Source organism: Sturnira hondurensis, unplaced genomic scaffold (assembly GCF_014824575.4).
Source record: "Sturnira hondurensis isolate 20B ecotype Veracruz unplaced genomic scaffold, ASM1482457v3 Scaffold0014345, whole genome shotgun sequence".
Taxonomy (NCBI): Eukaryota; Metazoa; Chordata; class Mammalia; order Chiroptera; family Phyllostomidae; genus Sturnira; species Sturnira hondurensis.
Window position 1 is genome coordinate 246,490 of NW_028086976.1, and position 22,845 is coordinate 269,334.

General features: G+C 42.4%; 1 protein-coding gene across 1 annotated transcript in view; it reads right to left on the reverse strand.

Annotated features, from left to right (window-relative positions):
• FRMPD3 (FERM and PDZ domain containing 3) overlaps positions 1-22,845 on the reverse strand; it is a 63,160-nt gene that overhangs the window by 14,053 nt on the left and 26,262 nt on the right. The window contains exons 8-12 of the mRNA XM_037062786.1: positions 18,297-18,433; positions 17,832-17,958; positions 15,663-15,752; positions 13,414-13,593; positions 1,243-1,387 (exon numbers count right to left, since the gene is read on the reverse strand). Of these exons, the coding sequence (XP_036918681.1) occupies positions 1,243-1,387; positions 13,414-13,593; positions 15,663-15,752; positions 17,832-17,958; positions 18,297-18,433 (679 nt within the window). The remainder of the gene's footprint in view (positions 1-1,242; positions 1,388-13,413; positions 13,594-15,662; positions 15,753-17,831; positions 17,959-18,296; positions 18,434-22,845) is intronic.

Consider the following 22,845-nt stretch of genomic DNA (forward strand, 5'->3'; position numbering starts at 1 on the left):
GCTAATGCTGTCTTTGTGATCAATTGGCCATTATACATTTGCAGCAATTTGCCTGGAAACCTGTGGCAACTTGAATCCCTGAGTTCTTTCTATTCCAAGTTAGTTCTTTTGCTTCTCTATGTGGCCACCTTCATGCCTTATGCCTTGTGGACACCTATCCTTTCCCAACTCTGTATTTGGTGGATTATCTTCTAATTCCTGTGGACAATGTTACGAAATGTAAAACACCAGCTTGTTGCGATGTTCGTGATGAAGAAAATGAGGTGAGAGGGTGTATGTAGGTACATAGACCACTGGGTGCTGGGTCATCCATAAGCTGTGAGTTTCTACTCACAAACTCCTCAGTCTAGATCAGATGTGACCATGCTGCAAGGTAAGACAGACTTGAAGAGAAAAGAAATAGTTAACCAACAAGGCAAGTGGAGGAAGTGAGTTCAGCATGTAAGGAGGGTAACTACTTGGTGGTGAGTCTCAGCTTCCAATTGTGATATTTGAGTGATGGGGTGGGGGGAACATTCAATGCATGCATGTGAGCCTTAGATCTAACATATGGAGTACCTGTTCTTTGAGTCTCCTCCTTCTCCTCCCATTTTGGTTATGGGAAGCAGTATCTGGATTGCACTGATTTTCCCCAAGGCCTCTGATTGTGCCATCATCGGGACAGTTCTGAGGAGTGGCCTCACTCAGCTGTCTGGGGGCTGCACTTGACTTTGTTCTTAGTGGTCCTCCCCTCCAACTCTAAACCACCTGATAGACTGGACTCTGTGCCTGCACAGTCTTTCCCAATCTTCTGTGGCCTCTTTTGGCAGGCAGCTGTCAAACCACCCCTCACAACATGACACACAAAAGAAAGGCTTTGTCTTCAGCTTCAGCTTCCACTTCAGGAATCTCTCCTAGATCAATGTACCTATAAAGCTTTACCTTAGATTCAAGGAGATTCCTTAATTGGTTCTATTTATTGCTTGTTTGCCATTTCTATCTTATATTGACTTTATTGCACAGGCAATATTGACTTATATTGACTTGTATTGGCACAGGCATCTTTCATGGGACAAGCCCACCTGAAGGCAAGTCGTATCTTCCACCAGCTTGTGCCAAATGGGATGCAGTGGTACAGTGTCAGCTCCTGGTAAATCAGGAGCTGGCAGAATGGGGTGAGCACTAAATCAGTGGAGCTCCTCCCTCCATGTCTCTAGGGTCCAAAGGGCCTCTGCCACACTGAAAACTGAGGCTGAGCCCTACCTGCCTTGATCATTGGAGGTGGAAGAGGCTGGCTGGTGGGCCTGGAGAAGATCATCTTCCTGGAATCCATCAGGAGGCGGCAGTACCCTGCAATCAGGCAGGCAAAATTGGTGGCTTCAGGCCACTCCATCAACAGCACCAGAGGCTGGGGGAAAGATGGGAAGAAACATGAGGATATGGGAAGAAGGAAGGCAGGTTCAATTCTTGGAGAATGATAGTAAAGAAAAGATAATTTGCATGGTTATGGAAACCACAATTTCTGAACCAAAAATCGGGACACTTAGCCTGACAAATGATTTCTTTTGATTGGAGAATCAAATTATAGTAAACTCTTACCCCAATACCAAAATTAAATTAACCTTAATTACACATTTAATTAATGAACCACTTTTACCAATAAAGACTAAAATTATAAAACATCATGTGATTGTCATGTGGTTTTTATTGGGGTTTTCAGAGCCCAGAAGATATGCAGGCCAGCTGGGAAAGCTGGATGAACCTAGAAGTTGAGGCAAGACTGAGGAACATCCTTAATGGGAACTTCCTTGAGTATGTAAGCTATCTCTTGATCATCTCTATAAATGACCATGATACCCAGAACAGCTCCTGGACATGGAAACTCCATGCAATGAAGTCCTCACTGCGCCTTGCAGGCAAAAGTCTTTCTGGTCTTTAGGCCTGTTTAGACCTTCATGTGTTCCAGTTTTCTTTCTGTTTCCAAAAGTGTTCTTAAGATAATTGGTGCTCCCTAAAAGAGCTCCTTGGTCAAATGCATGTGCGAAACACTGGGTTAAACAAAGCTATACAGATCATTGTACTTATGGGAATTCTCAGATCCTCTACTATATTAATGTGCACTGCCAAAATTCAAGAGGGGGGCTTCAGTATTCCAACTTTTCTAAATTATTTGACAAAAAATCTATTGTAATAGAATATCTCATGGTATTCTCAGGGTTGTCGTTGTTGTTTTTAACCCACTTTGGGCAATACTAGCATACTCTGCTAACTTCTGTTCCTGACCTTAAATCAGTTAAATTAATCCTGGGACTAGCTAGTTGACTGTTTCAAAGACTCAGCAATGACACACCAAGTAAATAAATACATATATACATAAATAAAATAATGAAAAAATCAGCACTTTTTCAATAAACCTTCCCAATATCTACATTGTAATTTTTAAAGTGTGGCTTGAAAATAGATATTATTTTCAGATGGATATTAGGCACAAGAGCATTGTACCTGGGATAGGGCAGTGGCCTCCAGATTAAGACTACTGAAAACTGTACTTGCTAAAGAGGGACCAAAGGGCTATGGGTTACCTTGACTTTTGAGGGTTCCCAGACCAGGCATTAAGAGTTAAAAGAATTAAGAGTAGGGAATGAGTCCCTTTCCTGACCAGAAAGAAGGCCACCACTTCACCAGTCTAGGCAAAAAATGATTAGGGCCTCCCCTAGGATAGTAGCAGTATAAACGGGCATTATGGAGATGTGATGAAACTTGGTCACCAAGTAGACTAGCCTTCTTTGTCTGAAACCTTGGGAACCATTCTGAATCCACACCAGCTCAGCTTTTAGTTAAAGTTGCACCAGTTTCCTTTGCTATCTCTCAGAATTCCAGCACACAGCTCAAGTTAAATATTTTGTAGTTCAAACAGACCAGGTTGGCAACCTTTTCGGATAAAGGGATAGATAGTAAATACTTTAGGCCTTATGAGCCATACAAGGCTGTTGCAACAACTCTGCTATTGTAGTGTGAAACAGCCATAAATAATACATAAGCTAAACAAATGGATGTGATGCATTCTAAGAAAACTTTATTTACAGATATAGGTGGTGGGGCAGGTTTAGTCCATGGGCCACAGTTTGCCACCTGATCTAAGAGTGAAGCTTCTTTCCAGCTAAATACAATAGTTTGTATTCACTCATACCTCTCTGCTTTTTTCATTTGCCAACAGTGATCACCTTCCCCTTTGGAAATTCTCCTCTTGGCTTCTGTTTCCATTAGGTGATACTGTGCTCTGGTTCTGTAATCTCTATTTCCATCCCTCTCTGTCTTTGGCCATCTCTATTTGTACAACCTCTCCACCCAATCCATATCCCAGGCTCAGTCCTCAACCCTTAGTTCATCATTATGGCATAAACTTTCATCTCTGTGCTTGGGATTTCAAAATCACTATCTCCAGACTTTTTCCCTTTGGAGCACTTTTTCTATCTCAGAACACATAACGTGGTATGTCTATATCATACAATCTTGTGCTGAAAAGAATCTTATCTTGAATTGTTTAATAGTTATTGTATATCCAATGACACTGCAAGTCAGAGTAAGGTATTCAAATTCTACCCTTCAGGCAGTGAGTTACCAATGCTTCTGTGGAGCTTATGCAATACCATCAGCAAGTAAAGCAATGGTTCCTTTCTACAGTAAGGGAGAGACCAGGATGAGATGTTACCTCTGGGTCATTATTAGCAAGGGACAGAGGGGATGTTTGTACCTCCAGTTAATGAATGTTTTTCACCCACAACGAAGGGTCAACTTTGTGTACAACAAAGTAGAGACAGAAGGGCAATGAGATGGCAGGGGAAGGCAGGGAGAGACTTACCCTTTTCTGTCTCATCCCCTGTCATCAGTGGAAGAAGGGTTATGAACAGCTGCTACCACCATTACTATGAGTACCCAAGACTCACTAGTATTGCCCCTGGAGCTGTCACAGACATCATAGCTATCCCTTTTGTCACTGTTTTATTTCAGGCCTTCATCATCATCTTTTAAGACCAAAATGTGTAGTGGTATGTGTGAGTGGGTGACAAGTATACAGAGATCCTGAACCCCTCAGGTTCTGGGTCCTGTTGCCTCTGGCCACAAGCTGCCTCATCTGTTTATTGCAGTGTGCCATACCAATCTTGACTTTTTTTGTGATATGGAAAAGGTGGGACATACCTCAGAATCTCCATAGCCTTCTGATTGAACTCCCTGCCTCCAGTGTCTACCCACTTCACTCCATCTCACTCCCATATTGCTGCCTAAGTCATGTTCTAAAATATGAGTCTCCTTGTCACTTAAAACCTCAAATAGCTCATCACCTAAAACCCACTGCCTTCTATTGTCACACAAACTCCTTCAGGACCTGGACCCAATGTATAGCTCCAAGTATATCTCCCACTAACTCTGTCTGTGTTCTCCTTCCATTACAGCCCCTCATCTTATGCTCCAGCAATCACACACAATTTACAGTTTGCCAGAGATGTCATGTTATTGCACCCCTCATACCTTAACCTATGCTGGTCCCTGTGGCTGAAATGCTCCTGTACTCTACTCTGTCTACCCAGCAAGCTGCTACCCACTGGTTAAATGGCTTATAAACAACATGGCTCACTGAAAGTTGCAGCTACTCATCCCAGAACAGGGCCAAAATAGTTCCTGACCTCATGGCACTTATAATCTAGCAGAAACTAAGACATAAACCAAATAATCACAGAAATAAATATGATTGCAAGGTATGATAAGCACTATGAAGAAAAAGTACAGAGAGTGCTCAGAACCTGTAATGTCCTGCATCAGTGTGTGGGTGGGTGGGTGCAAATGTGTGCATGTGTGACTAATTTGGCTACAGAAGCTAGAGAGAGCTTCTTTGAGGAAATGCCATTGGTTGAAAAGTAAGAGACCATTTGACCAAAGTACAGGCTGACTGGCTGGCTGACTGATAGACAAACTGATAGACTAACTGGTTTCAGGGTTGTCTGACCTACTGATGCCCTGGCTGACAAGCTGGCTGCAGGACAAGAAGAATACTTAAAAGCCTAATAGTCTGACATCGTGACCAGTTAAATTGCCTGGTTGGCTGGTCAGCTGGCTGATGGACAATTTGAAGGCTAAGTGACTAACTGGCTGACTGACTTAACTGTCTGGCTTCACTTCAGTTTCCCCTCTTATTTCTTAAACCAAATATAGCTTGATGTCAGTAATAAAGTAGCATGAAAGCAAAATCCTATGCACAGAGAGAGTCAAGCACATCCCCAGCTGGCTCAGCATAGCACAGCACATCAGGAACCTTTCCTCTGCATCCCCACACAGTCAAGTGGGCCCTGGCACAAGCCAAATGCAGCTTGAAAAAGAAACACAGATGCTTTTTTTTGCCAGCAGGGGTAAAAATGAAATCAAAGGCAGGCAATCAAAGAGGTTGGATAGGTTTTCTTAGAAACCTTCAAAAACAACATTTTCTTTTAAATAGGATTTTAGTGATCGTGATGTCTAACAGAATGTTTGTCCCTACAGAAAACACTAGAGCAATAAAGTTCAAACACGAGAATAGGAGACACACTGGGCCATAAGAGATCCTTCACGACATTCCTTAGAGGGCTTCTTTTCTTTCCTTGTATGCTTTTGTGGTAATGGGTGTACTAACAGCCCAGTGCTGTCTCTGCCCCAGACTGTGTGTGCTCCACTAAGAGCAAGTAAACTGAATTAAAACTAACTAAATATATGCCCAGGCCATCTTTACATGGCGAAGGAGAAAGGAAGAATGGATCTGGAGATATAGCGAGACAAAAGAAGGTACAGTTTGATATACTCCAGCCCCATCTCCTTCCTGAGGTGCTCTGGCAGCTGGAAGGCACCCAGTACTTTGGGATTCCAACTAGGGAGGGGATTGGTCTTGGGGTAGCCTCAGATCACCCTAATATCCCTGAAAATGGGAAAAGAATGGGAATTCAGGGGTCTTGAAGGGCAAGGGCATAAGATGATGGTCCTTGAGCCCCAGAGGACCAGTATGTTTGGGTTCTTGCTTCCACATCATTGGGAAAGGCTAATTGGGCATAGCCAGACAATTTAGGGGCAAGGCAGAATATCACTTTAAGGCAGTGGTTCTCCAGACAAATGCATATCAGAATTATCTGGGAAGCTTTAAAAACCTACATAGCCTTGGGAAGGTAGAAGAGGGTAGAGGGGGGATAAATGGTAATGGAAGGAGACTTGACTTGGGGTGATGAACACACAATACAGTGTACAGCTGTATCATAGAATTGTACATCTGAAACCTATATAACTTTACTAACCAATGTCATCCCAACAAATTCAATCAAAAGGGGAAATATCCTATATACTCTAAAGTTTAAAAAAGTAAAAGAAAATAAAAACTTATACACTCTAGTCTCATTCCCAGACATTCTAGTTTAAATGGTCTGAGAGGAAGGGTCTGGGCATCCAGTGTTGTTCTTGTTGTCTTTTAACTCCGAACACGATTTCAATGTGCAGTCAGAGCTAAGAACTATTACTTTAAGTGAATGATACTTTTATCAGGCTATTCCAGAATACTTCCAGACCACAGTGGCATATATAGGTGGAAATGGGCCAAGTCTGTCTTCTAACTTCCATGCTCCTTGTTAATGAATTCAGACAGTCTTTTTCTTTATTGTACCCTCTACAGTGGTGTGCTGGTAAACATTTAATGACCAGTTCTCTGAAGTCCTGATTTGTAGTGTGTAACAATTTCCCTGGTGTACATACTCCCACCATGGCCACTTTCAAGTTATCAATGAGATATCACTGAAAGCAGAATAGGGACAGATATACACAACTGGCTCTCTTGCGGCTGAGTGAACCGGCTTCAGCATGACACTCACCCTAAGTACTGACTCCTACTAAGCCCAGGGAAGCCATTCTCCAGTAAAGAGCTTTCCTAACCCCATCTTCTCAAATCCTTCTCATTGTGCACATATATGGAGAGAGGCACCACTCAGTAACCAGAGATATTGCTGATATCAAGTACCTTGAAGAAGCTTCCTTTTAAAAAAAAAGCTTTTATTTATTTTTAGAGAGAGAGAAAGGGAGGGAGACAGGGAGAGAAACATGGATTGGTTTCCTCTCACATGCCCCCAACTGGGGACCTGGCCTACTAGGTCCGGCTAGTTTGCACAGCCTGCAACCCCGGCATGAGCCCTGACTGGGAATTGAACCAGCAACCTTTCCATTTGCGGGCCGGTGCTCAATCCACTGAACCACACCAGCCAGGAATTGAAGAAGCTTTCTTAATCCTCCAGCCAAAATTAATTCTGGCCTTCTCTGTATTTTAACATGCCTATGGTAACTCTCCTATGGTAAATCCATCTATTCTAACACAGTTCTCGACACATGTTTTATTGGCCTAAAATCAAGAGTGTGCAGTGCTGCATCACTTTGCCTTCTGGAGGCTATAGAGGATAATGGGTTTTCTTTCCTTTTCTGGCTTCTAGAGGCCACCCACAATCCTTGGCTCATGGCTCCTTCCCCAATCTTCAAGGCCAGCAACTTGGGCTGACTCCTTCTCATATTGCATCACTCTAACCCTTTCTTCTGCTTCTCTCACTTACAACAACCCTTGTGATACCACTGGGCCCATCTGGAAAATTCAGGCTAATCTCCCTCTTGTAAGGAGAGTTTATTAACAATCTTACTTCCCCCAGCAATCTTAATTCCTCCCTGCCATATAACACAGCATATTCACAGGTTCTGGAGATTAGGGCATGGGCATTTTTGGGACACCATTACTCTGTCTACTGCACATGATAAATCTGTTTACAAAATAGAAACATTTTAATATAAAATGAACAATTGTTATGGTTTTTCATATATATTTTATACATTTTTCAAACATATTTTGTTTATTTACTTTTAGAAAGAGGGCAAGGGAGGGAGAAAGAGAGGGAGAGAAACATCAATGTGCAGTTGCCTCTCAAATAGCCCCTACAGGGAACTAGGCATGTGCCTTGACTAGGAACTTAACTGGTGACTCTTTGGTTCACAGGCCAGCCCTCAATCCACTGAGCCACACCAGCCAAGGCTATACATTTTGCTTAAAGTACGGCATACCTGAATTCTATCTCACCTGACGGTTGCAACATCTAACTAACCATTCATTGTTTCCCACTCAGCAAAGTGCAACCTTCTCCTAGCTCCCTCCACTCACCAACAAGATCTTCTGTTTATCTCCAAATGTAGTCTCTCATCTTTCCACACACCCATGTGTTTGCATGCATAGCACCATTTTTCAGTGAACTTTGGCTACATGCAGCATGCAATAAAGGTTAGGTGTAATAAAGCATGTGCATTGTATGTGCAAGAGAGGAATGTGTGGGGGGAGATGCATGCACATTCTTAATTGTTCTATACATTTCACATTCATTCATTCTATTTCATTACCATTGCTGTCCCTCCAGCTGAGGCCCTGACTTTATCACTTCACTCTTGCTCTTAGCACCACAATCCTCTCCTTGTCTCCCTGGTTTCATTCACATTAGCTTTGCTCCTGTCCATCAGGAAAACTGGTCCAAATCAGCTTTCATTCTGTCACTCCTCTGTTCCAGGCCTACAGTGGATCCCCAGTGTAGCTTAAAACTGGCATATTTTGCCACCCCCAATCTCTCCAATCTCTTTTCTTGTTATTCTTCTCTCCAACCAAGCAACTATGCTTGTCAATATGCACATATATCTTGCTTATTTCCATGCTTGCTCTCTGCCTGTGAATACATCCTACTTCTCTCTATTAATCCATGCCTATCACTTCAGTATCCAGCTTAAAACACTTTCTTGTGGGAAGATAGTTCTGTTTAATCCCTTCCTGTTCTTTTATTTCATGCTCCATGCCATGCTTGCCTACAAATTGTACTTGATTTTGAATTTTTGTAATGTTTTGCTTTTTTAAAAAATATCAGATCTCATTTGGTGAGTACTCATAATGTGTCAGGCAGTGTGCTAAGACATTTTACATACATTTTTATCATTTAATCCTAAATGACAATATTTAGAGATAGGTACTCCATTTTGCAGTGATCAGAGAGGTTAAGATACTTTTTCAAGGCTACTCAGGCAAGAACTGGTGTAGGTGAGTTCTGAACCTGGTCTGTCTGATTCCAGAACTCTATGGAATTTGTAATATTGTTTTATTAAAGTAAGCCATGTGTCTTTGTGAGTCTAAGTTTCCCCAATAAGAGTGTAGCCACTCCAGGGCAGCATTCATGCCCACAACTGTGACTGGATCACTCCTATAAATAAGATAAGTGCTCCTCACCCAGGAAATACCCCACTGACCCTGCTTGGCCTGGTTCCTCCCAGAGATCTGAATCCAGAGGTGAGTGGTTCTCAAACCTGGCTATACTGCAGTCACCCTGGGAATTGAAAAATAAATAAAACCTGATGCCAAGGCTGCGCCCCAATCAATTAAACCACAATCACTGGGAGTAGGACCCAGGTATCTGTATTTATATAAAGCTCTCAAGTAAATTCTATTGTACAGCCAAGGTTGACAATCACTTGTAGAACAAAGAAGATTCTGTTGTGAAGCTGTTTCTCTATTTATTTATTTTTTAAATTTTAAATGATTTGTACTTTTCAATTACAGCTGACATACATTATTTTATTAGTTTCAGGTGTTCACCCAGTGATCCGACATTACATGACTTACTAAGTGATCATCCCAATAAATCTGACACCATACATAGTTATTATAATATTATTGACTATTTTCCCTATGCTGTACTTTATATCCCCATGACTATTCTGTAACTATCAATTTGTACTCCCAAATTCCTTAACCCATTCCCCAAGACCCCCCTCCCACCTGACAACCATCAAAATGTCCTCTATGAAATAGACAGAAAACTGTAGTTGAAAAATAATTAAATAAAAAAATTGGAGAAAAAAATGTTCTCTATGAGTCTGTTCCTGTTCTTCTTCATTTATTTTTGTTTTTTTAGATTTAATTGTAGATATATATTTATTGTCCTTTTATTGTTCATATTTTTATCTTTTTCCCCTTCTTCTTAAAGAAGACCTTTTAGGATTTCATATGATTCTGGTTTGGTGGTAATGAACTACTTTATATTTTTCTTAAGGGAAGCTCTTTATCTGTCCTGCCATTCTAAATGATAGTTTTGCTAGGTAGAATAATTTCAGTTGTAGATCCTTGCTTTCCATCACTTTGAGTTCATTTTGCCACTCCCTCCCAACCTGCAAAGTTTGTATTGAAATATCAACTTTACAGTCTTATCAGAGCTCTCTTGTAGGTAGCTCTCGCTGAGAAACTGCTTTTCTTTTGCTGCTTTTAAGATTCTCTCTTTGTACTTAACCTTTAGCATTTTAATTATGATGTGACTTGGTATGGGCCTCTTTGGCTTCATCCAGCTTGGGACTCTCTGTGCTTCCTGGACTTGTATGTCTATTTTCTTGACCAAGTTAGGGAAGTTTTCTCTAATTACTTTTTCAAATACATTTTCAATTTCTTGCTCTCTCTTCTCTTTCTGAAACCCCCATGATGGGAATGTTAGCATGCTTGAAGTTGTCCCAGAGGCTCCTTACACTACCTTCATTTTTTTTTTGGATTGTTTTTTTCTTTTTTGATGTTCTGGTTCAGTATTTTTTTGCTTCCTTATATTCCAAATTGGTGATTTGATTCTCAAATTAATCTACTCTACTGTTGATTCTCTGTAAGTTATTCTTCATTTTAGTTAATGTGTCCTTTATTTCTGACTGGTCCTTTTTTATGCCATTGAGGTTCTCACTGAGTTTATTGAACATCCTTATACCAGTGTTTTGAACTCTGCATCTAGTAGATTGCTTGTCTCCATTGTTTAGTTATTTTAGAGTTTTGTTTTGTTCTTTCTTTTGCGACACGTTTCTTTGTCTCCTCATTTTGACAGCATCCCCTGTGTTTGTTTCTATGTAATTGGTAGAGTTGCTATGTCTCCTGGGCTTGGTAGAGTGGCCTAGTGTGGTAGATGTGCTGTAGGGTCCAGTGGCACAGCTTTCCTGATCACCCAAGCTGGGCACTCAAGGTGTGCCCCACTGTGTGGGCTGTTTGCACCCTCATCTTATAGTTGGTTGCTGTTGGCATGTCAACGGGAGGGATTTATCCCCAGGCCAGTCAGCTACAAGGACTGGCTTCAACCACCAATGAGTCCACTGACTACCATGGAGGATCAGCTGTGCAAGGTCCCACCACACAGAGCAAGATTTACTTCAGCAGGATTCTGATGCCAGCTGAGTATGCCCCTTGAGTGTGTCACTTGTGGAGGTGGTTGGGTGGTGATGCTTCAATATGGCCTGAAGCTGTCTACTGGGTGTGTTGGCTCTGGGGCCTCCTGGAAGATGCTGGCCAATGTCAGTGGTCAGCCCAGGGCTGCTGGTCATGACCTACAAAATGACTGCAGATGGCTGCTAGCTGTGTTGGGCTTGGAGGTGCCCGGGTGAGGCCAAGCTGCATACTAAGGCTGGCTACTGATATTCCTAAGCTTGGGGCCACTTAGCGAGAGGCACTGGGAACACTGAAGCCAGGTGCTACTTGTTTGAGAGATTTTAGGAAAATCTTAAGCATGAGCCAAGACAGACCATTTGTATGGAAAAGCCAATGGAAACTGCTTGGGTGTATCTGAAAGCTGAGTAAAACAGGGCATCCACAAATCACCAGGTTCAGGCAAACAGTGTGAGCCAGGTTGATGGAGACTCAGATATGACACCTACCTGCTAGCTCTGCTAAAAGAGGGCTTATTAAAGGAACAATGGCCTCTGCCAGTTCTTCTATCTGGGAGAAAGGTGTCCCCTTATCTCTCACCCTGATATAAGATAATTCGATTCCTCTCTGTATGTCCTGGTGCCTTTCAAGATGCTTCCCCAGTGCTGGAGCTCAGAGGGAATGAGTATGAGTAAGTCCATGCATGGGCCCTTTAAGAGGAATAGCCTGGAACTCTACAAGCCCTCCGTCTCTTTCAGCCTTAATCCTCACTTGTTTTTACAGCCAGAAATTATGAAGATTTCTTTTCCTGGCATTGAATTTGGGGACCTGGAGCCCTTCACTCGTCAGGGGGACCTCTGCAGCTGAGATATCCTTCCCGATTTTTACCTGTCATACATAGGTGTGGGACCAGATTATTACGTATTTCTGTCCCTCCTACCAGTCTTGATGTGGATTCTTCTTTAATTCCCTAGTTGCAGAACTTCTACTCAGCCAGATTTCAGGTGGTTCTGAATGATGGTTGTTCTGTAGTTTAGTTGTAATTTTGATGTGGTTGTAGGAGGAGGCAAGTATTGCATTTACCTACACTACCATCTTGCCCAGAAGTCCTGTTTCTCTGCTTTATTTCTCAGGAAGCCACATCTCTCCGGCATGTCTTGTTTTTCCAACCCCTTCCCTACCTGCCAATTTGGCTTTTTACTCAACAACGTCTGAGCAGGGAAGCAATTATTAGTTAAGGAAGTGTTCATAAGCCAATTAAATATTAGTTCCAGCCACATTCATAAACCAATGGCATTCCTGTGAATCACATGAAAAAAGTAACAATGTAAAGCATTCTGGGTTTAACAAAGACAAAAATAGCTCTCTTAGAAACATCAAATGCTCCACTTCTTAATCTGCTAAAACATCTCCCCTTGGGAAATCCTTTAAAGAAGGAAAGTTGCCCCATCTCTAATACCTTTCACCAAATTGCAAGCAGGCCTGCCTTCATGCATAATCGTCACTGAATGTTCAACCTGGAGAGTCGTGGCAGATCAAGGCTGCTTGAATCTGCACAGGCAACAGCTGCCCGGTAGTCTAAATGAGATCATTGATGAGAAAGGCTGTAAGGTTCTGGAAGAGGTGGACTCTGGGAGGTGAAATGGGGACCAGGTTCTACCTGCTACCTCCTCAGGCCTCCCTTAGATCTTATCTACATACTCAGACATCCCCTTCTGCATGATTCCAAGTGTGTATGCCTGTGTCAGGGCTCTCCAACTGGTATACACATATCCCTTCAGGCTTTGGAACAGCCAGACAAGACCTGGGGTGGCTAGAGTTTCTGGGGAACATTTACCCCACTATTCCACATGAATATAATTTCCTATTTGTGCTATGACACAAGATTGGGGAGTGGTGGCCTGGAGGTAGCTCCAAGTTCTCCATTTCCCCTTCCTACTGCTAAAGACCTCTTATGGGTTGATTAGACACTCCCTAGCTTTCCCTAGCACTGACTGACCTTAATATGTGGTCAAGATAGCATGTCCCACAGGTTTGAGAAAGACAAGAAAGATGAGCCCAAATGGGTTCACAATTGGAACCACTTCAGAATAACCTCACCTGACAGGCTCAAACTCTCTTTTTCAAGGTTATTTTTTTCTTTGTTCCCAAGGCCTAACCCTAGGGAGAAGTAGTCACAAAGCCAGGCTTACCTTGGCATCCATGATGCTGGTTTCCACTCGGGCCACGCCCTGGTTCTCCCGGAACAGCTGGATCTTGCTGATCTTGTTGAACTCAGACAGCACAGTGGTGAGGTTGGTTTTGAGGTCAATAACATGGCTGATGCCATGACGGGGTCCCACCAGGAGAGTGGTGGCTGACTGCTTCTCATCCTGGTGCCCAAATGTGGTGGGCAGCATTCATAAAAAGAAAGGCAGAGAAGGCAGGGAGAAGAGATAGGAGTAGGAAATAGAAAACAAGCATTGGGCCGGTTCTGCTGGGAAGTCTGGAAACAAGCATCTGGGGCTCAGTGCCAGAGGAGGACAACCTTGAGGGGAAAATGGTCTTGGATGTTCCTGTTGTCAGGAAAGGGCCCCAGGTTATCTGTCCAAATGGATACCTTAGCCTCAGCAGCAGGTTGAGTGAAGTGGGTAGCAGCAGAGCTGGCTGTAGCAAAATCATGAAGTAGGGGAGGCTTTTTCTGGTGCCTTTATAGCACCCTGTTCCTATCAAGCCCCACCAACTTTCCATTTGTTGTTGCAGGCCACTTAAGGCATCCACCCAGTACTCTGTTTGAACAGGTAGCATCCTGTGTTTGGTCTTTATTCCCTAACCCCCGACCCCAATAAATAGCCACTCAAACTTTCACTTCTCACTGGTTGCCAAAAGCTAAATAGACAAAAAGTAACTCTGTCTAAAGTGTTAAGGGTTGACTGGGCACTTAATGGGGGATCTCTCTCCCTAAGAAGATATTTGCCCTTTAATAGACACTACATCAATCTTAACCCAAAGGGATGGCCTATAAGAATTTTAGCAATAGAGCCCTGGCTGGTGTAGCTCAGTGGATTGAGCACGGGCCGGCGAACCAGATGATTGCGGTTTGATTCCCAGTCAGGGCACATGACTGGGTTGCAGGCCAGTTCCTGACAGGGGCCAGTTCCTAGCAGGGGATGCACGAGAAGCAACCATACATTGATGAAAAAAAAAGAATTTTAGCAGTAGCAGGGTCAAAGGAGTGGGATGGAGGGAGGGGGCAGTGGGTTTTCAGTGATCCTCAAATCCCAGTATGTAAATGGTTACTTCTGTGCTGAGTGGACTGAATTCCCTTAAGTGATCCTGACAGTCTACTTGGCACCATCAAGCCTGAGCCATTTGCTGGCCCATTCTGGGGTATGAGCATCACCCTGAAGGAACCTCTTCTATCTGCTGTAGATACTTTGATAAGCACCTTTCCATTGGTGCCCCATGAGCATGACAGTTTATTCCCCAGAGCATGACAAGCACTTGGATCCAGTCAGCAAGATGATTTGAATTTCCCTTCCCCTTAGCTCACTAAGGTAAACTAGCCTGGGGCACAGTCTTAGGGGGACCAGCAGTCCCTCCTCCTCCTGAGAAGAATGTTGCTGTAGTGGAAGCCCTAGGTAGGCAGAGGAAAACATACTAATTGAAGAAGCCTGGGGTTGGGAGCTGTGGGGTCATAAGGGTCTGGCCCACCACTAGTTTTTATATGGCCCATGAGCTAAGAATGTTTTTTTACATTTTTAAAAGATTTTATTTATTTTTCTTTAGAGGGGAAGGGAAGGAGAGAGGGAGAGAAATATCAATGTATGGTTGTCTCTTGTGTGTCCCCTGCTGGGAACTGGCCTGGAATCCAGGCATGTGCCCTGACTGGGCACAGTACTCTGTTCGTAGGACTGCACTCAATCCACTGAGCTACACCAGCCAGGGCTTTTACATTTTTAAATGGTCGGAAAATATTCAAAATAGCCGTATTTTGTGACATGCAAAAATTGCATGAAATTCAAAGTTTGGTGTCCATAAATAGAGATATGGGAACACAGCCATGCCCACTTGTTTATGCATTGTCTATGGTTGCTTTCATGCTACAATGGCAGGGCTGAGTATTTGTGACATGTGCATAGCCCAACTGCAAAGCCTAAAATATTCACTATCTTGCCCTTTATTTGAAAAGTTTGCCAACTTCTGAAATTGAGGAAAGGAGACACAGCGGGGTCATGGAGGAATACGGAAAACAAAAATCACCTCCTACTTTACCATTTTACCAGAGCACCATGGGAGGGGAGAGGGAGAAGAAGGAGGAATAGGAGGGAAGAAGACCTTCAGAAATATTTGCTGAGATAAAGTGTCATCCTAAAGCTCTGATGGAGTCCTTCCTGCCCTCCAACCAAGGAAAGTGCCCACGCAGGGCTCCCTCCCACCCAATCCCACTGCCCTTACTGACCAGGCCCACAGTGTTGAACAAAACGCCAGTGAAGGTTGGAAGTTCATTCAGAATTCGAAGATACTGGAGCTTTGCCTGTATTGTGGAGCCCTGTGGAAACAACCCACTCAAAAAGATGAGAAACTTGAGACACACAAAAGCAAACCTGTGTTCTTAGGAAGGAGTGTCAACATCTCAGGATAGCATAGAGTCAGCAAGAACACTGTGGGAGTGTGAGGAGACCCTCGGACAAACTGCAGGAAGGTTCCCCTTCAGACAGGTCTTGCTTCTAGCAACCCCTATCCCTTCTTAAACCCTCTGTTTCCTCCTGATCCTCATTCCTTAAGAATCCAGCTTACTCACTTTGGGGGGTTAATTATAACACCTTTCTCCAACTGTGAGACCCCCTACTTCATTTATACCTGTCTCCTGAGATCCCCTATGGTCACTAGGTACTAGCCATCCCAAACCTTTGATCCTGAGCACACCTAAGGCCCAAGCCTGCTCTTCCTCTGGCATTTACTTATACAAAAGTCTCTAATAGTAACAGCAGCATCCCCTGGGGGTTTCAGCTAGAAACCTGGGAGTCACAGTGGACTCCTCCCTCATCCTCTTACCTGAGAAGTCTACTAGTCACCAAATCATCTTGATTCTACCTCCTGTCTATCCAACCCTCTTCTCTAGCCCCATGGTCATTGCCTTGATGCCCCCCCCCTTAACAGGTGGCAGCCAGGTTACCTTCATTACTGACACTCCTTTTCCTCAACGCCTCCATGCTTCTTATAGGAAACATCCTTAAATATACGATTAATCCCATCAGCTGCCTGCTTAAACATCTTTCAGTGGCTCTTGGCTGCCCTACAGGATGAAGTGTAACCCCTTTCCACAGCACACAAAACCTTCCATGAACTGGCTCTTGCCAACTTCTCCAGCCTCCTCTCTGCTCCTACTTTCCCCTGACCGAGGAGTGTTCCTTGAACTCTCTGTCCTGGCTTATGGTGAACTATTTCCACTACTTTTCATGTACCATGTTCTCTCATGTCCTGATGGCTTTGTGAAAACAGGTCTTCCTCCCTGGAAAAGTCTTGCCCCTGCCAATTACTCCTGATAGTCTGTCTATCAAGACTCAGCTCTGGCATCGAATGCACCAGTTCCTGGCCTTTTCTGCCTTCCTCAGTTTGGGCTGGGTGTTCTTTCTGCATGCTTTCAGAGTCCCATGCTTGTTGCATTGTATTGTGACTAACTGGTGCTTCCCCAATAGCCTTTTCCCCAACTTGAGATTGGAAATCAGGCCTTCTTCAACTTAGAATCTCCAGTCTAAGGACTGGGGAGCCTCAAAAATAATGTTTGCTGAGGATATAGTTGGGAGCACTGATGTTCTCCTCTTCTGGGAAGAACACAATCTGATTAAATATGCACAGGAAGGTATAAATGACTTAACTCTTGGGGGAAATTTGCATCTTAAAAGAGAAGCTAGTTGGTAATGCAAGGAATCTGAAATAGGTGGAGTAAATGGAGGTGACAGTGTCTTGTGCCTACATCTGCATGCTGATTTCAGTGCCTCTTACCACCCTCCTGCTTTCTAGACACAAGCATACTGAGCTTCACAAGCATGAGAAGAGCATACAGGGCTGGGGGAGCAAGAGTGAGGGGTCCTCAGAGGGTGCCCAAGAATATTCAGGAATGCAGAGCAGTAAACTGAGTCCTCAACATGCCACCCAGTGACCCATTTTCCAAATCATGCCTTGTCTCACCAGGCTGGGCTTTTATCTCCCAAAATACCCCATCCCAGGATTAATAAATCAGAAATTAAATGAGAGAAAGAGCAGTCACTTTCATGGAAAACATGTGCTACCCAGGGTCTAGTGCTGTCCATATGGCAGATGCTCAACCAGCACTGACTAAATGGGTGAAATGGCATGAAAATTTTCTCTTACTGCATCTTCATTCCTTTACTCAAAGGACCCTGGGCTTTCTCAGTGACTGGCTTCTGAGCTGTCCCTGGGGGAGGCTCAGGCTTGGGGAAATCCCCTCTCTACAATCATTCCCCATATCCAGCCAAGCTGCATTGTACCCAAGTTGAAAACAGTGGGGAGGATCCCCAGAAGACCAGGCCTGCTTGGAAACCATGCAGGAACCTCCATGGCCACTAGTGCCTGAACAGGGTGCCCAATGGCCTACTCTGGGTACCTTGGTGCCACTGGAAGGATGTGTTTGGTGAGCCTTCAGTTGCTGAGAGAGAGATTTCCGGAAGTTCTTCTCTTTGATGCCCTGCAGGAGGGAGGGGGGAAGAAAGGGTTCCAGGCCCCACTCCTTCCTAAAAGCGGAAGAAAAGTAAGAAATTAATGAGAGAGACAAAGTGGAACAGAGAAAGGATGATGGTAAGACAGAAACAGACTGAATCTGAGAGGCAGAGACAAAGGAATGAAGCTTGGGAGAAAGCCTTGGTGGGGTGGAGAAGGAGAATAACATTGGCCACAGTTCCCCAGTATAAACTGTAGCTCAAGGACATCATGGTCTAGGTATGAGGAACACCAATTCTCATTCCCATCCCAGATCTACATTCCTGAAAAATATAGCACAACTCAAACAATGCACCTTCTTCCTACATAGTTTTAGAAGGGCCCCATCCCAAAGGATCTCAGCACAACTCACTCCACATTCTTGAGTGAAATCTTCTGACTAGGTCGAGTGGCTGAAACAGTGATATAGATGTGGAGGGCAGCAAGGCCCAAAAGCATCTCCGGCTTGGGGTCCATTCCAAAGCGTTCTCGGATAACATCATTCCGGCTCTGTGAAACAGGACAACCCAAACCTGTTAGTTAAAGGAGTCATCCCCTCCTCACCCACCCATCTAGTACCTCCCATCACAGAAAAGCATCCTAGTGCCTTGATTTAGAGACTTCTAGATCAAGGAGAAGAGAAAAGTTCTGCCTTTGGGGAAGGGGTAACAGGGAAACTTCAGGTCTCAGAGATACTATTCATTTCATTCAGCAGATATTGGATGGTTCTCTTCTCAATAATGGGTACACTCATTGGCATAAGTAAGCAGAATATCTAGGTTGCTACAAAAGTGACATTTCCTTTATTTACTCCTTTTACAAGAACCCCTCCATGTTATTACTCACTGAACCCTCCCCAGCTCAGATGGGAACAAAAGAAGAAAGACATTGGGAGGGGCTCTCTACAGGGCTCTGGCCCAGAAACCTAGGATGAGAGATGGATTGCAGAGGTGAGGCAGATATTCTGTTTGTTGGGGTATGAAGGTCAAAAAGCACTGATGAGTCAGTCTCTCTTATGCTATACTAAAAGGGGAGTGCTAGAGCTACTGGCCAAGGGTATGATAGTTCCCAAACTCTGAGGGTTGGAGTCACAGCTATCAAAGATTCACTCTTGGTTAAACCAGTTGCCCATTATGTTGAAGTGGATCCAGGATGAGCTAAGGGACTAGGGAGCCATGGTGATATCACCACAGCATAGGAGAAACGGGAGAAGGAATGCTACATCAATGATCATCTACATAGAAAATCCAATGGAATCTATAAAAATCTACTAGAACTAATGAGTTAGCAGGGTTGCAGGATATAAGATTAAAATAAAAAATGCATTACATTTCTACATGCTTATGACAATTAGAATTGAAATTAAAATTAAAACCATTTACCATAGTATCAAAAATATGAGAAAACTAAGGATATATCTGTCAAAATATGTGAAAGAACTTTACACTGAAAGCTAGAAAACATTGCTGAGAAAAATTAAAGAAGACATGAATAAATGTAAAAATATACTGTGTTCGTGGGTTTGAAGACTTGGTGTTATTAAGATGTCAATTTTCCCCAAATCTATCTATAGATTTAATCCAGTCCGAGTCACAGCTGGTTTTTGGCAGAAATTAGTAAGTGAATTGTAAAGTTCACATGGAAATTCAAAGGACCTGGAATGGTCAAAACAACTTTGAAAATGTAGAACAATGTTGGAGGACAAACACTACCTGGTTTTAAGCCTTATTATAAAGCTACAGTAATCCAAAGAGTGTGATGTTGGCATAAAGATTAAACAGGTAGATCAATGGAATAGGAAAGATAGTTCAGAAATAGATTCACATACATATAGGCAACGGATTTGTGACAAAAGTGTAAAAGCAATTCAGTGGAGAAAGAATAATCTTTTAAACAAATAGTGCTAGAACAACTAGATATCCACAGGCAAAAAAAAAAAAAAAAGATTAGTACTTTGTACCACGTATAAAAGTTAACTCAAAATGAATCACAGACCTAAATGTAAAATCTAAAATGGTAAAACTTCTAGAATCAGATAGGAGAAAATCTTTGTGACCTTGGGTTATGGAAAGATTTCTTAGACGTGATACCACAAGCATAATCCATAGGAGAACAAATTGACAAATTAGACTTCAAAGTTCAAACTTTTGCTCTGTGAAAAGACATTGTTTAGAAACTAAAAAGACAAGCCATAGACTGGGAGAAAATAACAGTAAATAACATATGCAGCAAATAAATAACTCGAATGCATAAATAACTCTCAAAACTTGATAACAAGAAAACAAACAACCCCAATTTTAAAAAGTAGGCAAAAGATTTGAATAGACACTTCACCACAGAAAGATGCAAGATGGCAAATAGGCACATGAAAAAATGTTTAAATAGTCATTAGAGAAATTCAAATGAAAACCACAATGAAATACCACTACACACTATTAGAATGACTAAAACAAGAAAAATACTGACAATACCAAGTGCTGATAAGGATGTGGAGAAACTTGGACTCTCATATATGGCTGGTGGGAATGTGAAATGGTACAACCACTTTGGAAAATAGTACTGGAATTTCTTTAAGAAGTTAAGGAGAGGTAGATACCATATGATAAAACCATTCCATTTTTAAATATTTACCCAAGGGAAAAGAAAGTATATGTCATACAAAGACTTGCACATGAATGTTCACAGAACCTTTGTTTCCTGTAGTAGCCCAAACCATAAAACAACCCAAATATCCATTAGCAGATGAACTGATAAACAAATTTTAGTACATCCATACTATTGACTACTACTCAACAATAAGAAGGAATGAAGTACTGATACACACAACAACATGGATAGAGCTCAAAAGCACTATGCTGAGTGAAAAGCCAGATGAAAAGAAGTGTTCGCATAGTGTACAATTTCATTTAAATAAAATTTTAGAAAATGCAAACTAATCTATTGACAGAAAGAAGGTCAGTTGTTGCCTGGAGATATGAAGATAAAGTACAAAGGAACCTGAGGAAACCTTTGGGGGTGATGGATATATGAAGTATCTTGACTGCTGTGATGGTTTCACGGGTTTAAGCATGTGTCAAAACTTATCATGTTATGTATTTTAAATATGTGCAGTTTGTTGTGTGTCAATTAGATCTCAATAAAGCTGTTCAATATTAAAATAAGGAATGCACAACAATAAAAAATAAGGAATACAGTCAATAATATTGTAATAATTATATATGGTGCCAGATGGGTACTAGAATCATCAGGGTGATAACTTCATAAGGTATATAAGTGTCTATTCACTATGTTGTACATCTGAAATTAATATAATATTGTGTGTTGACTATAACTGAAAAATAAATTTTAAAAGTAATCTATAAAATATTTTTAAAAAGGAAGAATAAGAATACAGCTGAAGTCTATATCATCACAAAAGGGAGAGAGAGAGGGTAGATATGTTTTGTAACAAAAATCCAAAATATTTGAAACAAGATGATCCCCGGAAGCTTGAATGAAAAAAATATTGGGCAAATAAACTGAGAACTAAACTTAACAAATTCATAGAGGAATCACAACTGAGTCAAAGTGCTGGTAAAGAAACCCAAGGCTGTTTGAAAAATGTCCGTAACATTTTAGGTTGTCAGAAGGGGCAGCAAGGACAACCATGATGTCTTATACCACATCTCCATCAGACATCACCAGAGATGAGTTTTGAGGGTTTCTGTCCCCTCTTATCAAGCACTCTGTATATCTTTTTTTTATTTAACTTTTGTTCAAGTACAGTTTTCTTTCTTGTATTCCCAGCCCTGCACCCCCCCAGTGCTCCCCACCCCCCTCCCATTTCCACCCCCCCGTCTTAGTTATTGTCCATGTGTCCTTCATACCTATTCATGTGAGTCCATCCCCTTTTACTCTGTGCTTCTCTCCCCTCTACCCTCTGGACCCTGCCAGCATGTTCTGTATTTCAGTGTCTTTGGTTACATTTTGCTTGCTTGTTTGTTTTGCTGTTTACATTCCTGTTAAAGGTGATATCATATGGCACCTGTCCTTCACTGCCTGGCCTATTTCGCTCAGCATAATGCTTTCCAGCTCCATCCATGATGTTGCAAAGGGTAGGAGCTCCTTCTTCCTTTCTGCAGCATAGAATTCCATTGAAGCACTCTGTATATCTTATGGGCACCTAAAACTCAACACATTCCAAAATGAGCTCATGTTTTCCTCAAACTCATCCTACTACCTAACTTGGGAAATGATACCACCTCTACCACTTATGAACTCAAAGCTCATCAATTCTATCTTTTAAATATCTCTTGCACCCTACCCCACCTCCTCCATCACTGCCCTGATTCCAGCCCCCATTATTTCTTCTACGGATCACTGTGATGACTTCCTAGCTGGTGTAAGCTTCCTTAGCATGATGTTTTCTTTCAAAATTGCTCATCTGGCCAGGTTATTCTCCGTTCAACACTTCTGTGCCCCAACCCTACAACAGGTTTTCTTTAGGTACATGTTAAAATCACATGAGGAATATAGAAAATGTAAATGTTTGGACCTGATTCCCATAGATTTTGATTTATTTGGTCTTGGGTGGTAAAAAGCATTTTTTTCAAGCTTCCCAGATCATTCTAATGTACAGCCAGAGTTAAGACCCACTGCCCTGAAACAGTGGTTTTCAAACTCCATTGGGCATCAAAGTCACCTAGAAGTCTTGTTAAAACAGGTTGCTGGGCCAAAATGCCAGGGTTTCTGATTCAGTAGGACTAGACTAGGGCCCAAGAATTTGCATTTCCAACAAGTTCCTGGTTAATGCCTCTGCTGCTGGTCCAGGGACCACACTTTGAGAAACACTACCCTAAAGCATTTTAAAGCCTATGCTTGCCATGACCTATCAAGCCCTTCACCATCTGCTTCCTGTTTCTCCCATTTCATTTCTTACCACT